This window comes from Ctenopharyngodon idella, chromosome 10 (assembly GCF_019924925.1).
Source record: "Ctenopharyngodon idella isolate HZGC_01 chromosome 10, HZGC01, whole genome shotgun sequence".
Taxonomy (NCBI): domain Eukaryota; kingdom Metazoa; phylum Chordata; class Actinopteri; order Cypriniformes; family Xenocyprididae; genus Ctenopharyngodon; species Ctenopharyngodon idella.
In genome coordinates, this window is record NC_067229.1 from 6,892,258 (window position 1) to 6,913,908 (window position 21,651).

The window sequence follows — 21,651 nt, forward strand, 5'->3', positions numbered from 1 at the left end:
CCAACGGCGTAATTATAGCGGCTCCTTCTGCGAGGAGCTGCTGAGGATCAAAGCAGAAGAGCGTTCCCACACTGCACTTCCTGCTGGGGCATGTTGCAACAACTTTGTTTTAAACAAGCCCTCCACCCGACTGCCCCCCGCACTCCACAGAACTGTCTTTACTTATTCACTGACTTCAAAACTTGACATAAACCTGACATGAAAATGCCTTGACTCAGTATATGACTCATAAACAATCAAAAAATCATGTTCAGTTGTGAAATATGTGCACAAACTTGTCAGTAACCATTCGTGGGACAAATCTGACCTTGATTCAATTGTTAATGTGGCACAAAACATTTGACGTTAGAATCGACCTTGAGAAGATACCACATGCTACACTTCTGGATCCAAACATCGGCTTTGGCAGCGCAGGGCGCGTTTTCACAACCGTGACCAAAAATGACATGATTTAATTAATTTTTTTCCGTATTAATCAGGTAAAAACTGTTCCATGTTACGATTAAAGATCTACTGAGAAGGCGGGTTTATTGTGTCTTAATCTCTGTGAACTTGAGCGGTTTCCAGGAACTCTGCAGCACCTGCTGGGTTACCCAGGGGTTGAGCAGAGGCCCACGGCCGGGCGGAGGTGTCGCTTCAATCCCTTCACCTCAGCTAACCCGCCACCTTCCAGACCGCGCGGCCCGGATCAGAGCCTTCCCTGTCAGGAACCGCGAAATTAAAGCTCACAGCTACTTTATCTGCTCGCTTCACTTCAAAGGTGGATCGACCTGGTTTGGAAAATTAGGCCTTTGGGTCCACAGGAGTCTCGTGTCAGTAACAATGATTTATGATGCATTAGGGGACTGCTAAGCTAACAACGACAGGGGTCATAAAGAACATTATTCCAAAGCACATAAATTTCCGTGTACTTCAGCATTTTTTCCGAACATAAAATATTTTTTAAAAGACGTAATATTACTTGATGAAGTGCAGATGTGTTGTTTCTATATAGCCTAGAAAAAGAAATGTTGTCATGACTGGGGCAAATTGTCACACGTTTTACTTAAAGGTGCAATATGTAAAATTTTACAGTAAAATATCCAAAAACCACTAGGCCAGTGTTATATATTTTGTTCACTTGAGTACTTACAATATCCCAAATATTTGCAACTATTTGTAAATCGTGAGAAAATTGCTATTTTAACCAAGGCTCCGGGAATGCGTGAGGAGTCGCCTGTCAATTGCGTCATACCCGCGTTACCCTCGGTTTCCGGTTTTATTTTGTAGAAACCGTGGAAACACCAAAGACGCTTTAATATTTACATGTTTTAATAGAAAAGGAACAACTGTTTTGATATATTTATAGACAGAAAACTAAGTATTGTTATATAGCTCAACACGTTTAGTCTTATTGTTTAAATCTAATTTTCTTGATTTTTTGCGAGTACCATGCTTTACCATGCCTCAGAGAAAAACACTATTTTGTCAAGTAGTTAACATAGCATAATCAGATGCAGCTTTATTTTTAGTAACAGTAATACAGCATTTTCTCCATCATACAATACGTTTTAAATTAATTAATTGCATGCCATTTATCAACACAAGCCATCCAGCATTTAATATGATATTCTAATATCGATCTAGCTTACTGCAGTGTGCAACAAGTGTCTCACAGCAGCCACCGAGCGAACACACATAGTAACGTTATAACATCATTTTCAACACAGTCAAATGTATCTGATATGATAAGCAGCGCCGTGTTACCTCATACTCATGACCGGAAAAGCGGAAGCAGCGCCGGCGACTGTGGCATAATAAAAGTTCCGCTGCTCACGGCGTGTTGCGCAATCGCTCCAGCGGCCTCGTTCAGCTCCCACAACACTCGGTCCTGCTCTGCTTCATACTACAATAACGTTAATAATCGCATCCATGAACATGATTTCTTCACATGAGTCCTATCCCAATTCTTTTCCACCGGCCATTGAGGTGAAGACCACATGTTCCAAGATTTCGCGCTCAAACTTGGCGTCATCAAGCTACGCCTTTGTCTTGAATAGGCCTCTAGCGACCTCTAGCGGACAGAAAATAATACATATTGCACCTTTAAGTGAATTCTTCTCAATATGTTTATTGAACACCCTTGTCTGTATAACAGATTTTAAAGTCTTGACTACAAAAAAGCAAATTCTACCATCAGTGGTCAGGGGAAAAAGCATAAGCCTGCCTACAGGTCATTCATTTATTAGATATAGCATGTTATCACCAGGGCTCGGTTTGAGGGGGGATGGCATCCCCCTTGTTGAAAAAAATGACAAAAAGCATCCCCTCTTTAAAAGACACCATTCCCCCTTACCATCTCCTTTAGATTAACACTGTTATGTGTTATGTAAATCTTATCATGTAAACGAAATTTTAAAATTCTCTGTATGATACTTAATAAACTATAAATAACAGCGATTGACCAATCAGAATTCAGTATTGTAACGCGCTGCGCACGTCACGCCAGAGCTCCGATTCAAGCAAGCTTTCGTCATTTTTCGCTTGTGTTCAAAAGGATCAGGAGAACGGTTCAAGTCCATTATTTGACGTTCTTTAAAAAGAAGAGAACAGAAGGTATGATATTACTTTGATTAACGTTTTAAGACAATTCCCCTGACACATTAGAACGAATTACAAACATAGCTAAAGTGTATTGCTTCCGTAAGGGATCGTTGTCAAAGTGAATTATTGACAGTGAATGTCATTACCGAGGTGGTAATGCACACATGCATATAGGCTATGTTAGCTACATGTACCAAAGTTACTGGAAGACAAGCCTGCAACCTTTAGCCAAAAAAGCATAACGGCTAATGCTAACTGGCGATACGGGCGGTACGCATTGGGGTAAGCAGGGAGGAGTTTTGAATGGCGACACGATAGGCTGAGAGGTGCCGCACGTGATTAAGTTAGCCGTTACGCTTTCTCAAATGGTAAGAGATACAGACCCTCTTATCTCCCTATAATAATACGATCTCTGCATGTGCGTGTGTTTATTTATTTAATAAAAAACTATGGGCTCTGTTCATACTCTGCGGTGTAAAACTGCATGAACCATCAATTCAAGACACAGCTAACAAAGACTGTACCACCAATTGATCGGTATAAGAACTCAAGAGTTGCACTTAATTCAGAAATAACTCTATCCTTTTTGTCCATATTATCCAATATTAGAGCTCTGGAGCTACAAAATAATTATATATTATTTATAGAATCATCTTAGCATTAACAAGCCTGTTAACAAGCAGAATCACTGAAGGAAAGAAGAGAACAGAGAGAAAAAAAAGAGACAAACAGAAACACAAGAACTACAACTGACTTCAGCCACAGCCTTAAATGAAATCAACTGAAGATAAAAGACTTTAAATCTCTCCAGATCTCAGCAGAGGAGGATTAAACAACTCCAAAACAGCATTACAGCTTAACATATTACTAACCAGATTGACTTTATTTCTGTTATTCATCTACAGATGTTCTTATTGAGAATTAACAGAAGTTTAACGCTCATGTTTGTTTCATTTGAAGTCACCGTAGTAATTGGTATTTCCATTAGTTGGGCTCTTAACTATTATAATATGTTTGTCTTCTCTGGCTGCTGTGACAGTGTGTTTGTCAAACACGTTTGCTGTAGCATATAAAGCTAAAATGAGATCAGATGATGATTTTATAATTATTGTGAAATAGCTGTCAGTTTTGTTTCAATATGAGATTTTAATGATGGTCAGTTTTGTTCCTTTGTTCTTTTACGAGATTTTAAAGACAGTCGGTTTTGTTTGGTTACGAGATTTCAGTGATTGTCTGTTTTGTTCCGTTACAAGATTTCAATGACAGTCGGTTTTGCTGGGTTACAAGATCTCAATGACGGTCGGTTTTCAGTGTCAGTTGGTTTTGTTTTTTTACAAGATTTCAAAGATGGTTGACTTTGTTCCTTAACAAGATTTTAATGACAGTTGGTTTTTTTGTTCCATTACGAGATTTCTACGATGGTCAGTTTGGTTCAGTTATGAGATCTCAATGATAGTCGGTTTTGTTCCATTAAGAGATCTCAAAGATGGTCAGTTTTATTCCGTTATGAGATTTCAATGACAGTTGAGTTCGAAATGATTCAAACTGTTGGTTTTGTTTTGTGACAAGATTTCGAAGACAGTCAGTTTTGTTTTGTTACGAGACTTCAATGACGGTCGGTTTTGTTCCTATACAAGATCTCAAAGACGGTGTTGGTTTTGTTCCTTTACAAGATTTCAGTGACAGTCGGTTTTGTTTGGTTACGAGATTTCAAAGACTGTCAGTTATCATTGTCAGTCAGTTTTGTTCAGTTACAAGATCTCAATACAGTATGTTTTGTTCTTTTATGCGATTATAATGACGGTCAGTTTTATTTGGTTATGAGATTTCAATGACAGTCGGTTGTATTCGGTTATGAGATTTTGATCGGTTTTGGTCGGTTTTGCTGTGTTATGAGATTTCAATAACGGTTGGTTTTGCTGGGTTATGAGATTTCAATGACGGTTGGTTTTGCTATATTTTGAGATTTCAATAACGACAATTTTCTATTACAAGATTTCAATGTCACTCAGCTTTGTTCCCTAACAAGATTTTAATGAAAATCGGTTTTCATTGTCAATCAGTTTTGTTCAGTTACGAGATCTCAATAAAGTTTGTTTTGCTATTTTATGAAGTTTCTATGATGGTCGGTTTGATTCCGAAATAAGATTTCAATGACGGTAGAATTTGAAACAAATTAAACGTCGGCATTGTTTAATCACGAGATTTCAATGATGGTCAGATTTGTTCAGTTACAAGATTTCAACGATGGTCGGTTTTCAATATCAGTTGGTTTTGTTCCTTTGTTCTTTTACGAGATTTCAAAGACAGTCGGTTTTGTTTCATAACAAGATTTCAGTGGTGGATGGTTTTGTTCCTTTGCGAGATTTCAATATGGTCGTTTTTGCTCGGTTACGAGATCTCAATGACGGTTGGTTTTCAGTGTCGGTCGGTTTTGTTCCTTTGTTCTTTTAGAGATTTCAAAGACAGTCGGTTTTGTTTAGTTACGAGATCTCAATACAGTATGTTTTGTTCTTTTACGAGATTTTAATGACAGTTGGTTTTGTTCCTTTACGAGATTTCAATAACGGCTGTTTTTTTCCATTACGAGATTTCAAGGTCACTCGGTTTCGTTCAAAGTTTTAATGACGGATGGCTTGTTCCTTAAGATTTTAATGACTCTTGGTTTTGTTCCATTATGAGATTTCTATGATGGTCGGTTTTGTTCAGTTGCGAGATCTCGATGGTTGGTTTTGTTCAGTTGTGAGATTTCAATGACGGTCGGTTTTGCTTGGTTATGAGATTTCAACGATGGTCGATTTTGTTCCGTTACAAGATTTCAATGACAGTCGGTTTTGTTCTGTTATGAGATTTCAATGATGGTTGGTTTTGTTCCTTTACAAGATTTCAAAGACAGTATGTTTTGTTTGGTTTTGAGATTTCATTGATGGTCAGTTTTATTCTGCTATGAGATCTCAACGATGGCTGTTTTTCTTTATGAGATCTCGATGATTCTCTCAATGACGGTTTTGTTTTGTTATGAGATTTCATTGACAGTCGGTTTTGTTCAGGGGTGTCCAGTCCTGCTCCTGGAGGGCAACTGTCCTGCAGAGTTTAGTTCCAACCACAATTAAACACACCTGAACCAGCTAATCAAGGTCTGACTAGGTGTACTAGAAACAGAGATCGTATTATTATAGGGAGATAAGAGGGTCTGTATCTCTTACCATTGGAGAAAGCGTAACGGCTAACTTAATCACGTGCGGCATCTCTCAGCCTATCGTGTCGCTGTTCAAAACTCCTCCCTGCATACGCCGCCAATGCGTACCGCCAGTTAGCATTAGCCGTTACGCTTTTTTGGCTAAAGGTTGCAGGCTTGCCTTCCAGTGGCTTTGCTAGAAACTTCCAGACAGATGTTGAGGAAAGTTGGAGTTAAACTCTGCAGGACAGTGGCCCTCCAAGACCAAGTTTGGACACCCCTGTTGTAAGAACTAAATAAAGTAATATATCATTTGTGATGTGAAACTAACTAACTAACTACCTGCATGGTATGTGATGTAATGTAGGGATTATTTTTGCGCCAGGGTTACACCTCTTATTTTCTGGGGTTTATTTTAACCCTTTATTCAGTACAGTTTATGGCGACTGTACTGGGGCGTTGAGCGGTATGTGATGTGCTATAGAGACTATTTAACACCAGGGTTACACCCTTTATACAGTACAGCTTATTGCAACTGTACTGGGGCGTTAGGACCCACTCAGGCCACAGGTTGATCAGACCCGCTAGCCTCTCTAACACCTCTTCCCGCAGCTACCCAATCTCCCAGGAAATCTCCCACCCAGATAGAGACCACGCTCAACCCTGCTTAGCTTCAGTGGGTGTGCAGGTGAAAGCTTCAGGTTGACTGTTGCAGGGCTGCTCAAACATCTTTCCAACCATAGACTCTCTTACGTAGAAATATAAATCTCAACAATGGTGACATGCTTCATGCCGCAATGCATTATATAACAGACTATTATTAAGTTGAAATTGACTGCATTATATCTACATGATAAAAAAAAACACTCTGTGTAATATTAGACCACTAGATGATGACAACCTCTTCATCATCAAGTTGTCAACATCACCTTTTCCCTTGCTATTTTTGCCACAGCTAACACAATTTCAGCAGCAAGAGAAAAACTAACACCAAAGGTATGTTTGATATTTACAATTTGGGATCGACGACGCTCCGTCTCGATCAGAAGCAGTTAAATCAGGGGTGCCCAACCCTGTTCCTGGAGACCTACCTACTTACAAAGTTTAGCTCCAACCCTGATAAAACACACCTGAATCAGTTAATTAAGATCTCCAGGAGCACTTGATAATTACAGACAGGTGTGTTGAGCAGGGCTGGAGCTGAACTATATTCAAGTGACATTAGTGATTCAGGTTATTTCACAATGATTATAAAAACACCAATAGCTAATAATCATCATCATCATCTGATCTCATTTCAGCTTTTTGGCTACCACAAATGTGTTTGACAAACACACTGTCACAGCAGCCAAAAAAGACAAACATATTACAAAAGTTAAGAGCCCAACTAGTGGAAACACCAATCACCATTATGGTGACAAGCGTTAAACTTCTGTAAATTCTCAAGAACTTCTGTTAATGAATGACAGAAATAAAGTAAATCTGGTTAGTGATATGTGAAGCTGTAATTCTGTTTGTGGAGTTGGCCTGCTTGTGGCTTATATCTGGCTAAAAGGAGCAGTCCGCCACCTTGCCATCATTCCATGCCACATGTGGCCCAGATCATCATACCGCTCGTTGCAGATGTGGGACGGATTTGGGCCAGCACGGATTTCCCCTCCAAAGGCACCATTTTACATAGTCTATAAAGAGGGATGGATTGTGTGTGTGTGAGAGAGAGAGTCTGGTGGTCACTCCAATACTACAATGATATAAATAATTTGATGAACAATGCCTATTTTACTACTCTTTAAACCAATAAATAAAAATGTTTAAGGTACAGTAGCCCCAATTTTTCCCAACCTGTTCTTGGAAATAACGTCTGGGATGCCACTCACAGTCGGACATTTGAATTGTGAACTCGGGGTACATCGATCAACCCCAACCAGCCATTTTCAAGGCGATTTTATGTTGTTTTTATTCTGTTTTTGCCATAATTGACACAAAAACATGATATGCTCTCATTGTTTCATGGTGACATCATGTGGTCAACATGTGAACATGATGTCTGATTGCCTGGAACTCAATCAGGTCTGAAGTGGGACATTTAATTTGGGATATTCCCACGTCCAACCTCGTCTGGAACGCAGCATAGCCTTAAGGAACGTCCTGATTGCGTGATGCCTGGGTGCGTGGAGGTATGGAAGTACATATGTTGATTGGCAGGTAGGACCGAATGCAATGATTGGGTGAATATTTTATGGTCCTCAGACTTCCACAGAAAATGTAGGTTTTTTTTTTAAATATTTGGACCACTTTTATTGATTGCTACCAGGATGTGAAAAGAGTTTTAACCAATATAACAAGACTGTTTATAAAAAAAATGCCTACCCTACCTTTATTATAAAACAGCAAAAACTTAAAATGTGCCAAACTATTATTTTGGCCTAAAAACATAAACTATTACAAATGGTAAAATGGCATGCGAAAGGTGCATTCATGTCTGCTGTCACACAACTCACTTAACCAAGCGGCTTTCTATTGGTGGTCAACGTGATGATTTGACATGAACAGATCCAAATGCGAAAAATATGCGAGAAAACATTTCGCTCTCAGACGAAATTCCTGATCACATGAATTACTATTGAAATGACTTGATTTCACCTGCGTAAATTCTCCATACAAAGCTAGATGTGACCACACCTTATTGCCACAATGTAGGTCTACTTGTGAAAAAGGATTAAAAATATAAAAGTAGACACCAAGTATAGAAGGATTGCAAATTGTTTTATTAAAATAATACGTCGTTTTTTCTTCACAGATGTTGATGTGAATCAATTAAAGGAGCAAACACAAGCACAAGGACATAAACAATTAATGGCCGTCCATTTCAAATGAACATCAATCGATCCATTAAAAGAGCTGCACAGTTGAACAAACATGTTAACCAAATCCGAGCAATACTTAACACTCCATGTGTTATATAGGGAACAAGCACAAATAGATATAGCAGCTAAATATGGGGCATTTACTCTCTGGGTGGAGAAGACAGTATCCATCTGTGCTTCGACTAGCAAAAATACTTCCTACTGCTTGCCAGAACATTTCCTGATTGACACGGCAAGCCTGGACAAGTCAACTGGACCTTAAAACAGCTTGGTTCGTTTTTAGTATTCGTACTTGAGATTAACTTCGATAAAACTTTCCGTCATTTTAAGCGTCTCAAAACGCTCATATCTGTCAAAATGTAGGCCATTATATTAAACAGAACCTTTATGTTGGGCATAGCGACAATTCAGGGAAAACTTTGTATGCAGCGAAAATGTGCATCTCAAAATTAGCAGAAGAGCGTTAGTCGTCAGATTACACGAGTTGTAAATAAAAGGACCGATTGATTTAGTTTACTTACTGCTCATTTTAACGAACATCAACATGGCCAAACAAATACTAGGGGGTTCGTTTATGATGTTAATTAGAATTATCTGTGTCACAGGGATTCAACTTATTCATTATGACATCACAATGGCATGCAGGTGATGTACATTTTCACGGGAATGACGACAAGAGATTGAGGATGTCAGTCAACTCAATAACTCTTGGCTAGTATCTATATGTAAACTTGCTGTTATAGATAAATTAAATCTAGCAGTTCTAATGATGACTAACATCATCTGAGTCTCGGGAACAGTCTTATGAACAGGATCATGCTGATGAACGTGAAGGAGACAACGATCAGCATCAGCCACAGGAACCAGTTGACGGATTTCTTGGCGTGCTGTTCCAGGCGCTCCGACTCCGTCTTCAGCTTCTCGAAGTTCATGTCGGCCTGACGCATGGACTGAGTGAGGGTCTAAAAACGAGGAGGAGAAAATGTCACAGTGTGTTCAATGCTAGGAGATTCAACTTTTAGGCTATTTTAAGAATGGCAAAGGTTTGAACAGTGTTTAATGACATAATTTGTTAAAGGATTAGTTCACTTCAGAATTAAAATTTCCTGATAATTTACTCACCCTCATCTTTCTTCAGTTGAAAAGAAATTAGGGTTTTTGAGAAAAACATTCCAGGATTTTTCTCCATATAGTGGACTTCACTGGGGTTCAACAGGTTGAAGGTCCAAATTGCAGCTTCAAAGGGCTCTACACAATCCCAGACAAGGAATAAGGGTTTTCTAAAAAAATAAATAAATAAAAATAATATACTTTTAACTACAAAAAAAAGTACTTTTTTTTTACTTTAAATCATCATTATCTTGCACTAGCTCTGCAATGCATTACGTAATCACGTTGGAAAGGTCACACGTGACATAGGCGGAAGTACCGCGGTAGGGCGAAAATCTCATTTTCTCCTCCAACTTCAAAATCGTCCGACATTGTTGTTTTACCTTTTTTTGTAAAGTCCGTTTGACTTAGTCTTTGCACGTTCGTTTTGTAAACACTTACTCGGTACTTCTGCCTATGCGTGACCTTTCCAACGTGATTACGTAATGCGTGGCACATCTCAGAGCAGTGCAAGATGAGCATTTGTGGTTAAAAAGTATATAAATTTTACTTTTTTTAGAAAATGACAAATCATTTTGCTAGATAAGACCCTTATTCCTCGTCTGGGATCGTGTAGAGCCCTTTGAAGCTGCACTAAAACTGCAATTTGGACCTTCAACCCATTGAACCCTGTTGAAGTCCACTATATGAAGAAAAATTCTGGAATGTTTTCCTCAAAAACCTTAATTTCTTTTCGACTGAAGAAAGAAAGACATGAACATCTTGGATGACATAGGGGTGAATAAATTATCAGGAAATTTTCATTCAGAAGTGAACTAATCCTTTAAATAATTTAAGTCATTTAAAAAAAAAAAAAAAAAAAACATTAGTTACAGATTTGTAATTCCATGTGGATGTAGTAACAAGACATTGCGAGTTAAAGGGATAATTCACCAAAAATTAAAATTCTGTCAAGAGAATACCGCAAGAGTTTGGGTCAACTATCCCTTTAAAATCTCAATAGTGAGTGTAACACTCAACTAATATGCTGCTGCCCTCTAGTGGTCAGACAACAAATAATCCATGAATAACCTCTTCAAGCTGCTGCATTACATTTTATACATGCTCATTATTGTGGAGACTTTCTATAAAACAATAAATGGCATATAACAATCTTAATAATAACAACACGCTATATATATATATATATAATCTTTTTTATTCCATTCTTTTGAGATGGTAATAATTAATTTAAGGGAGATAAGAAAACATCAGACCTGGTTGTCCTGCTTTATGATGTTCTGGGCCGCGAGCGAGTTGTTCTTCAGGTTGCGAGCGAGGTTCAGCATGTCATCGGCCAGTTTCTCCTGGAGACTGTTATGATGCTGTAGAATAGCGTCCAGCTCTGTCGCCGACTGTCGCTCGTCTACAGGAAAACTCCTGAGAAATTAGGAGAAATTAACCGAATGCCATAGATACCGATGACACCCATGCGTTCAATAAATCAATGACAGCATCACCTACTTTCTGTGTCTGAGATCCGTCTCGAATAAACCTAACAATGAAGAACAAAGAAAAATGCATGATTAATATCTGTAATTTACTTTTGTAAAACGTTGCATTTAAATTAAAATACAAAACAAAGCTTACCAGAACTTGATGCACCCTGTTAAGAAGAGGAAAGAGAAGAGTCAGTAAAAATATACATTTTTACACTGTACAATACATTTATTTTCTTAATCAGTATTTTTGTCTCAATTAAGCAAATTCCTAAGATATAATATTGTCAAGACCACGGTTATTATCGTTAACTAAAACCATAATAAAACAATGCTAATTATAAAATAAGCTGAAAGAGAATATAGAAAATAAAATCTTGTGTTCAACTAGTTTAACTTACTAAAATAACTCAAACTAAAATAAAAGTTAATAATAATAAAAATATGTGATGATTAGTAAAAATTAAACTATAATAGTATGTTAATGACACTAAAAACCAACAAGACTTGTTTTCTGACAATATTGTTGCTTGTTTTATGCATAAATTAGTGCGGTCAAATCGATTAATCGCATCTAACATAAAAGTTTGTAAATATGTGTGTGCGTGTGTGTGTGTGTGTATATATATATATATATATATATATATATATATACACACACGCAGACAAACACATATTTACAAACGTTTATGTTAGATGCGATTAATCGATTTGACCGCACTAGCACAAATATAACAAAATTTAGTTATTTAATGTTTTTTGTTTTGTAAAGTTCTTGTTTGAAGATTTTTTTTAGTAGTTTTGGGGTTTATGAAAGAATTGTTTTATTGTCACAAATTGTTAACAAACATATAACCAAAAAAAAAAAAAAAATCCATGAATATATAAAAAGTGCATCTGTAGTGTAAAGAGGTTAGAGTCGTACGGTGCTCATTAGTTCCTTCCTCATTTCTTCAGCACATCGCGCTTTACTCTGCATGTGCACCGTCTTACTCGCCGGCGTTCTCTCGCTGGATATCGTAGGCGTTCGCCCAGGAGCCAGAAACTGATTCGCTAAAGACTTCTCTGCTGGAGATGGCTATAAGGAAACAAAACATTTCTTTACTGTACTATGATTAGCATAGGCCGATGATGCATTTTCTGTCTATTGTCATTGATCATGCAGTGAACAAATGATATAATGACTGACCAGTTTGTCCGCCTCTAAGAGACCCTTGAGGAAATCCACCTTGCGGTTGTAGTCTGTCAGGATTTCTGGTGTTGGTTTGCTGGGAGAATCAGAAATAAATCATGACTCATCATCTACATTAATATCTGTATTAATATATCACAGTCTGAGAAGTTTCACATATGTAAGAGAGAGCTGTTTTTTTTTAATCTCGACATCATCTTAAATTTCATGTAAACACTGATATAAATCATTTTCACACAATAAATGTTGAAATGGTTTATGTTTACTTCACTCAATGTTATGATATATGACACATTATTGCCTGTAATGTTATATAAACATACCTTGAACTCTTTTTAAGGGCTACAAGCATCTCCTCCAGAGCACCAACATACTTGAAAAGACAAAAATAAACCTGTTTAATATGATTTTCCTTCTAATAATTCTCAATGTAATACATTCTTTAGCACGCGCGCGCGCGCGCGCGCACACACACACACACACACACACACACACATATGCATCCATGCATATATACAGTATATAAGACAGTAAACAAATGATAAATGAACTAATTCTACCATGATCTATTAACACGAATGCTTGTTTTGTTTATGACACGTAATTCATATATAAATGAGGTTGGTATTATTTCTTTGTTGTTTTCATGCAGAATATTCTCGTGTAAAATATAAACATTTACTTCAAACGCAGATAATTAAACGTAAATGTAATTTTGTTATGAATTACCTTCTCTAGTCTCCATTCTGTCTCGCCTCTTTTCTCTGAAGCAAGAGATTCACAGCGCGATAATAACCTGATGAAATTGATCTCTAGTCTGGACGTGGCCATATTTGACACTCAAAGCGGAAGTCGCGCGAGTTTTACATACAACAAGGCGGAACCGAGCAACAAATGAAGAGTCCTTCTTGGTTACGCAGGAGGGGTTGGTAAGAGCTTCTGCAGTATTCAGAGCGCGGGTATCAATTTACGCCAAATTAAGTGTCCCTGTGAAAAGTGTAGAAATTAGGTCTATTGTAAAATGTAATGAATCTGTATTTGGCATCTTTTGAATGTCTTTTTATTTCATATTGGAGTTACATACTTTGGTGACTGTTTTATGTAGAGTTCTTTGCTTTAGTTAGCTATAATTAAAAATCTCCTTCAAATCCCAAAAGCAAACAATAAACTCACAGGTTGTATCTGAAAGCTGGGGGGAAAGTTGATCAAGAACATGTAGACACAAACTGACCACCAACTGCAACTTTCAGACGCCATTTTTATTTATTTATTTTTTAGCTCAACCGTCATGGGCTGCATCTGAAAGCTTAGGCAGCTAACTTTGTGCCTCACTGCCCTATCATCTGACTTTGCAGGTGGTGTTTGTGCATGAATGTTTCTCCCAAAACTGATTTCGAACAGACTTATGAGCAAAGTTCTTTAAAGGTGCAATATGTAAGATTTCTGTCCGCTAGAGGTCGCTAGAATCCTAGCCAAGTTTGAGCGTGGAATCTTGGGACATGTGGTCTTCACCTCAACGGACGGTGCAAAAGAATAGGGATAGGACTCAGGAAGAAATCATGTTAATGGATGCGATTATTAACGTCATTGTAGTATAAAGCAGAGTAGGACCGAGTGTTGTGGGAGCTGAACGAGGCCGCTGGAGCGATTGCGCAACACACGCCTCATGAGCAGTGGAACTTTTATTATGCCACAGTCGCCGACGCTGCTTCCGCTTTTCCGGTCATGAGTATGAGGTAACACAGCGCTGTTTATCATATCAGATACATTTGACTGTGTTGAAAATGATGCTATAACGTTACTCTGCGCGTTCGCTCAGTGGCTGCTGTGAGACACACTGCAGTAAGCTAGATCGATTTTAGAATATCATATTAAATACTGGATGGCTTGTGTTGATAAATGGCATGCAATTAATTTTAAAACGTATTGTATGATGGAGAAAATTCTGTATTACTGTTACTAAAAATAAAGCTGCATCTGATTATGCTATGTTAGCTACTTGACAAAATAGTGTTTTTCTCTGAGGCATGGTAAAGCATGGTACTCACAAAAAATCAAGAAAATTAGATTTAAACAATAAGACTAAACATGTTCAGCTATATAACAATAATTCGTTTTCTGTCTATAAACGTAACCAAACAGTTGTTCCCTTGTCTATTAAAACGTGTAATATATTAAAGCGTCTTTGGTGTTTCCATGGTTTCTACAAAATAAAACCGGAAACTGAGGGTAACGCGGGTATGACGCAATTGACAGGCGACTCCTCACACGTCCCGGAGCCTTGGTTAAAACTACAATTTTCTCACGATTTACAAATAGTTGGAAACATTTGGGATATTGTAAGTACTCAAGTGAACAAAATATATATAACACTGGCCTAGTGGTTTTTGGATATTTTACTGCAAAAAATTTATATATTGCACCTTTAAGGCAAGTCATTTTAATCAGTGGCCATCTTTGAAGTGCCTCTTAGGCAGCTATTTCAGTCATGCAAGTACATCTCCTATCACTTTGAATGGAGAAACATCAAACTCTCCAAAAATGTTCACCAAACTTATGATTAAATTTAATATTTAAAAACACCACTGAATTTTGACAACTATCTCATTGGCTCTTTTATTTAGAAAGCGGGACTTATTCTCTGCCATACTGCACGTTGCACTTTCTTCCATTCATAAAAATGAGTGCACCATCTTTAGCCGAGTTTGGGCTAAAGTTCAGAGACTTCCTCCTTGGCTTTGACAGAGTGAGCAGGGGCGGCCTCCGTGCCCACATTGCAAATGTTAGAAAGTTCACAGAGTTCATAAGCTGCCTCAGTGGCCACAGCAAGGTGTTCAGAAAATGCCTCTGTGGCTGTGATAAGAGGAACTGCAGGGGATGCTGCCGCCTCGTGGGAAACTGCAGCGTTATGTGTGGCCCAAACACACAAGATGGCAGATGAAAATTATCCCATGATTTACTCACCCTCAAGCCAGGTGTATATGACTATCTTCTTTCAGACAAACACAGTCGGAGCTATATTTAAAAATATCCTGGCTCTACCAAGCTTAATAATGGTAGTGAACAGGGGGGCCTGTTTTGAAGCCCCCCAAAAATGCATCCATCCATCATAAATATAATCCACACGGCTCCAGGAGGTTAATAAAGGCCTTCTGAAGTGAAGCGATGGGTTTTTGTAAGAAAAATATACATATTTATAAAACGGTTGGTTCCTGTCCTTGATTCTCATTGGTCAGTAGCTGTGTTTTATTCATGATAAAACACTGCTATGACCGCTTCACCCAACGGTTCTGTGTATCACTACACAACACCCTTAGCAACCTCTCTTAGCAACGTAAACTGTATGTTCTCAATTGATATTGTTCATTGAAATGTACTGTATTATGTAGAAGAGTATTGTGAGAAAGAGATCGAGTGAGCGAGTTTATTACCTGCATTCAGATTTAGCATTTTCCTTCAGGTCAGTCCTATGTTTATAATAAAAAAATCTGTTTAAATATCTGAAGTATTATCTTGTCCTTTTAACAGTTAAGGGGTTTTCCCATGACTGACAGCGCTAGTCAAAGCATTTGTCAGCTGCGACTTGTTCCGTGTTCACAACAATTCAGTCTTTTCAATGCCCTTCAGCTGTGACTTATTCACGATACAGCACAGTCTCTCGTACCTTATTGCTTACTTAAAAACAGTAACTAAACATAAGATGTGAACAATGTGAACAGAAAATACACTTCAAAATAAAAGTCCAAATAGCAAAAACAAGAAACACAAAACCAGGGAACATGTAACAATTACTTTTATCTATAAAACATAACTATACATAAATCAATATACAATACAACACAAATCTAAGTCAACAAAGGAACTGTCAAGCAATCCCTGTCAGAACATGATCAATCTCAAACTCTTTTGCAAAGAAAAGTGGGACATGAAAAAAAATCAAGATGTGCTAGACTTTTTCCCCATGATTCAGCTGTATTACAGTTTTTCTGAATTGCTAAAACACTAAATCCAAAACTCTGAACCAGATTCTCGGTAGCATAAACAAATTTGTCGAATAAATCACTATTTCTGTAAAACATTAAACAAGTCCACATAGTTAAGACACCATTTGCTAATCTTATGCACTCTTTTTGCAAAACTCTAAACTCATTCTCACGCACTAAATCACATTTCACACTGTGATGCACTTATGTTTCTAAATGCTAAACACAGGTAATGCCTTTTACAGTTTAGAGTATCACATGGCATTCTATAATGTAAAACAGTGCCATCTGTCTCCCTTCTTCTGAAGCATCTCTGATCAATCTGATGTTATACAGTCATTGACTGTTTCTTTTTCCTTGTACTCTATCCTGCTCTGTGTTCACAAATTTCAAATTTCTCTGTATCTGTATCTGTATCTCCCTATCTCTCTCTCTCTCTCTCTCTCTCTTACACACACACTCACACACACACACACACATGTTGGTATATGTGGTTTATGGGGACTCTCCATAGGCGTAATTATTTTTATACTGTACAAACTGTATATTCTATCCCCTACACTAACCCTACCCCTAAACCTACCCATCACAGAAAACATTCTGCATTTTTCTATTTTATAAAAATATCATTTCATATGATTTATAAGCTGTTTTCATCAGACGGACAAAAAAATGTCCAAACAAAGTCTAAAATTACTGGTATTACCATCCTTGTTGGGACATTTGGTTCACAACACAGCGTTTACCAGGACCACACACACACACACACACACTTTGAAAATTGTGGTCATAATCTAAGACAAATTGCTTATAATTCATTACATTAATCATTTGATTATCCATATCAGAAATTGCAAATAATTTCTATAGAAACTATGCCTATAGAATCAAATCTATAGAAATATAGGTGTACCAAATGATTTATTGATTAACCATTAAGCTCAGTTGGATTAAATGATAGACAAATGTATTAAACTGAACGAAAAGAGATGCAAATGAAAAATTTGATAGTAATAGCATTATTTTTTTGTTGTGAAAAGGATACTTTGTGATTTTGTGTATTGTACTAAAACAATTGAAAATATGCTGAAATGTTTGAATAAAGTGCACTTTTGATGATCTGTTGTGATATTAGTACTAAGAGTTTTGAAATTGTACACCTTACTTGTGAAAATAGTACCAAAGCGAATAAAAAAAACTGTAACTCATTTTTAATTTCAATGAACTCAAAATTTTAAGGCAACTAGGTAATTTACTTTTTTAAGTTAAACCAACCATTCTTTTTTGAAGTACAGTTGCACAGCTTCTTTAAGTATACTGTAACATGCTTTTCATTTAGATTTTTTTAACCTTTTTGGCTTTTGCAGTTGGACTACTGTATTTTTACAGTATGCAAGGCTGAATATACAGACATTCAATAGGCCTACTATACAATATTCAGTACAATACTATACTTGTAGTGCATACAGAATACAGTTTATTCACCTTACTAAGTTGTGATCACTTTTTTACGTAATTTCAAAATTAGTTTACTGTGTTACAATATACTTTTTACTGTAACTGCATGCTTTGGATTCTGTGCTCTTCATTTTTTGATGTAGTGTCTAATGAATGATCTGTAGTGTTCATATTTTGACTGGCTGTGTGTAAGATCTGAAAGTATTGTTTGATTTTGAGCACAGACAAAATGGTTTTGAGGCAATTGCTTGATTTTGCCAGAAGAGTCAGATGTTTAGTGGGTGATGGTTTAGAGAAACGTGTTTTAGCAATTCAGAAAAACTGTAAAGGCAAAAAGTGATTCAGCCAAAGCTGTTTTTCAATTTTGTTTGTGGCCTGGAAAGTAACTGGAAAGTTATTCATAACATCTATAACAAGAACTCGATGAATCTGCCGGATATGACACAAACCCACATGATATACACTCATTTTCAAAAGAAAAGGTATATTTTGGCAACTTCCCTTATTTTTCATATTAGATTCATTACAACTAAAATAATGTTTTCAATGATTTAGGAAGAAAATATATTTAAGATGTACATTTGGGCCTAAGTTTACCAAAACATTACATCACTTATACTTCGATAGTGGTCATTAAACAACAATGAAAAATGAGGTCAGCGTAAGTGTAAATTTCATCATCTGATTCATTTTGTGTTTTGACGCTCAGCAGCAGCACTTCCTCTAAGAGACGTTATAAAGTTACACACATCAATCTGCACACAAGTTCAACCTGAACACGTTCAACAAGATCACAGAATGAAGACTCTGCTGCTTTCACTCCTCTGTAAGTTTATTTCATGTCACTTTGTGTGATTCATTGTGATTCTGTCATGATAATCTGAATGATGTGTTTTGTGTGTGTTCAGGTGTGTTTGTGTGGTCTCAACACACAGAAGGTTTAACTGATCAACAGGTCACTTTAGGACAGAATGTGACTGTCACCTGTGAGTTTGGATTAAAAGTCGTTATATGGTTTGTGATAAAATCATCCGCTCATCCAATGATGATACTGCGAACAACTGGATCTGAAGTGGCTCAATATTACGACAAAAAATTCCGCAACAAATATTCAGAGGGTAGCAGGAGCCAATTAATTATTAATAATATCACTGCTGATGATTTAGGAACTTATTACTGTGTAAAACCAAGCAGGACCACTCTAGAGATCAGTGATGGTATCAGACTGGACACCACTGGTAAGTAATGCAATGCAATAAATATACAACTGAGATATATTTTATTATTATTATTATTAATGTTATTATTATTTAAATAATTGTTTTGCATAAGAATTATCCAAACAAAAAATGAAATAAGATACTTTGCTTTTCTAAAGATGTGTGGCAAGAGGACAGTACCAAACTGTACACCTCTCAGATATATTATTATTATTGTTATATAATCCTAATTATGTTTCTAATAATAATAACAATATTTATGCAAAGTTATTTTGCAGTCTAAATGGCAAGGATGCATGACAAAAATTGTAATAATTATTCAAACTATCCAAATTATCTGTAATTGTTATTACTCAAAAACACAGGAGCTCACCCAGATCTCAGTGAACCAGAGCAACAAAATCCACCACAAGATCAGAGATCATATCAGATCCTGATCGTCATATTAACCCTGTTGATTGTTATGCTATCTGCTGCAGTAATAGGTGAGTGAATTAAAAGTCATATTCAAGATCACAATATATTTAAATCAGGTAAATTTCCTTTAAACTGAAGCTTATTTGACATATTTATTATATAAATTATATTAAATACCTAAAATATGTTTATAATATATTGAAAATGAATGATATAAAAATACATAATTTTACAAGTTTGGTTGTATTACATTTAACAATAAATTTAATCAGAGATTATTTTGCTATTTTAGGTTTATTAATGATGACCCGTAAGCTGTCTCAGAAGATTCCTAAATATGTAAATGGTCATCAGGTAAGACATGTCTTATTGCTGTTTATATTAATAATTCAGTTTTTGTGACTGCTTTTGCAAACGTTTTATATTCCATGCAGCAACAATAATATAGAAATTGTTTCATTAAAAAATCAATGTGCAAATGTGAAGCGTCTTTATAAATGGGAATTAACAGCTAAAGTATTTTTTTTTATATAATTCATTTAGATTTCAGAAAGAAGAATAACTTCTATCCAGACCAACAGCGCTGTTGTTCCTCCTCAGAATCCACTGACCGATCATGAATATCTAGAAGTACTGCCATACTCTGCATATGAAATAGCATACTGAGAGACTGATTGTTATTTGATTCTAAAGATCAGAACTGTGTGCTGCTTTAACATTAAATGTCAATCAAGTTTTATGATAACTTTTGATTTTAGAATTGATCAACTTTGTAAATAATCATAAACAAATAATCAAAGTTTTTGATTATTTGTTTATGTCTCTTTCTGAGTTGCTATTAACTGAGTGGAATGGGATGTAGTGAGTGTTGGGGAAAGTTACTTTTAAAAGTAATATTGTGTTACTCCCTAAAAAGTAACTAATTGTGTTACTTAGTTACTTTTTCTGAAAAGTAATGCATTGCATTACTTTTGTGTTAGTTTTTCTCTCCTGGGCTAGACTTGCTTGTTTGTTTGTTTTTTATTACAAGAATAAATAAATAAATAAAAGTTACGTTTTGCAAATGTAAAGGCCCTTTCACACCAAAAGTGAAATGAATAAGCCTCAGGCTGAAGGAAATGCAAATTCACTCCTGTACAGTAGAGGGTGCAACTCAAACCTTTCAGCTGTGCTGCCATTCTGGATTGCAGAAGAATAGGACACAGGAGAAGAAAGTTCAACACTCTTACTTAAGCAATAAAAACAAAAACAAAAAAATGAAACACAAATGTGATGTTTATCTAAAGTCATTTTTGCTTATGGATGAACTGGATCATTGAAGGTCAGCAGCAAAGACATTGGTTAATAAAGTTGTGTAATTTAAGATATATTTAATTTTTGCAGGTTTGTGTAATATTCTGAGTTTGCATTTTACTGTTTTTATGCATTTTGAGGAATACTGAATAGTGAGATGAGTAAATGTATGCTCATGTTTAGTTTAGAACTAGTCAAGTCACCTTTATTTATACAGCGCTTTTTACAATGCAGATTGTGTCGAAGCAGCTTTACAGTGATAACAGGAAAATAATTTTGGCTGTACAGCAGCTCTAGAAGAAAATGGTGTCATTGTTAAGTTATCAGTACACAGCAAAATCCCCAGAGTTAAATCAACTCTGCTCAGAGTACATATGGTCCCTCTCTATATAGTGTAACACTGTAGTAACACTGAAGCAGTTAAAGTTAGAGTTAAAGTTAATGAGATAATTAAGTGAGTAATTAAGTGATGATTGAGCATTACTGATGAACACCTACTGTTAACAAGCAGAATCACTGAAGAAAAGAGAAACATGAGAACTACAACTGACTTCAGTCAGAGCCTTAGATGAAATAAACTTAAGATAAAAAAATAAACCTGGGAGAAACCAGGTTCAGTCGGGGGGCCAGTTCTCCTCTGGCCAACAACGAACAGAGCATAATTATGATTCAGGCAGCCTTACAGGTCATAAGTCAGATTGGGATCGGAACAGTCAAAATATTTAATCCAGTTCCTTCTGGTTGTAGATCGAATTCATCACGCCGTTATGGAAACAGTTTTGTTGAGGATCTGTGCCGCTGCCTTTCGTGTCCATGAGGCCTTCACAGGGGCCTACAATACACAGCGCACACAACGCCTCTGCACTTGTGCT

At 36.6% G+C, this 21,651-nt stretch overlaps 2 protein-coding genes and 1 long non-coding RNA gene across 8 annotated transcripts in view; 1 reads left to right on the plus strand and 2 right to left on the minus strand.

The window, feature by feature from the left end:
• Nucleotides 1-21,651, minus strand: part of insrb (insulin receptor b) — a 134,026-nt gene that overhangs the window by 85,431 nt on the left and 26,944 nt on the right. The window lies entirely within an intron of this gene.
• LOC127521182 (uncharacterized) lies at nucleotides 2,577-20,853 on the plus strand. 3 transcript variants are annotated; one of them, XR_007932306.1, is made up of 6 exons: nucleotides 2,577-2,595; nucleotides 18,562-18,675; nucleotides 18,758-19,087; nucleotides 19,435-19,554; nucleotides 19,779-19,840; nucleotides 20,030-20,853. It is a non-coding gene; the product is annotated as an uncharacterized LOC127521182 (long non-coding RNA). The 3 variants fall into 3 exon arrangements; XR_007932305.1 differs by lacking the exon at nucleotides 2,577-2,595 and adding an exon at nucleotides 13,319-13,337; XR_007932304.1 differs by lacking the exon at nucleotides 2,577-2,595 and having other exon boundaries at nucleotides 18,529-18,675.
• On the minus strand, nucleotides 8,509-13,303 carry use1 (unconventional SNARE in the ER 1 homolog (S. cerevisiae)). The gene is made up of 8 exons (XM_051910257.1): nucleotides 13,138-13,303; nucleotides 12,732-12,781; nucleotides 12,406-12,484; nucleotides 12,142-12,294; nucleotides 11,368-11,383; nucleotides 11,242-11,272; nucleotides 10,995-11,157; nucleotides 8,509-9,590 (listed from the first exon to the last, which is right to left on the minus strand). The coding sequence occupies exons 1-8, from the start codon at nucleotides 13,237-13,239 to the stop codon at nucleotides 9,408-9,410; spliced, it is 777 nt and encodes a 258-aa protein (XP_051766217.1). The 5' UTR covers nucleotides 13,240-13,303; the 3' UTR covers nucleotides 8,509-9,407.

Coding starts and splice junctions, on each gene's coding strand:
- use1 (XM_051910257.1), bottom strand. CDS start 13,239: ATGGCCACGTCCAGACTAGAGATCAATTTCATCAGGTTATTATCGCGC. Junction 12,782..13,137: donor CAGAATGGAGACTAGAGAAG/GTAATTCATAAC, acceptor TGTCTTTTCAAG/TATGTTGGTGCTCTGGAGGA. Junction 12,485..12,731: donor GCCCTTAAAAAGAGTTCAAG/GTATGTTTATAT, acceptor TGATTCTCCCAG/CAAACCAACACCAGAAATCC.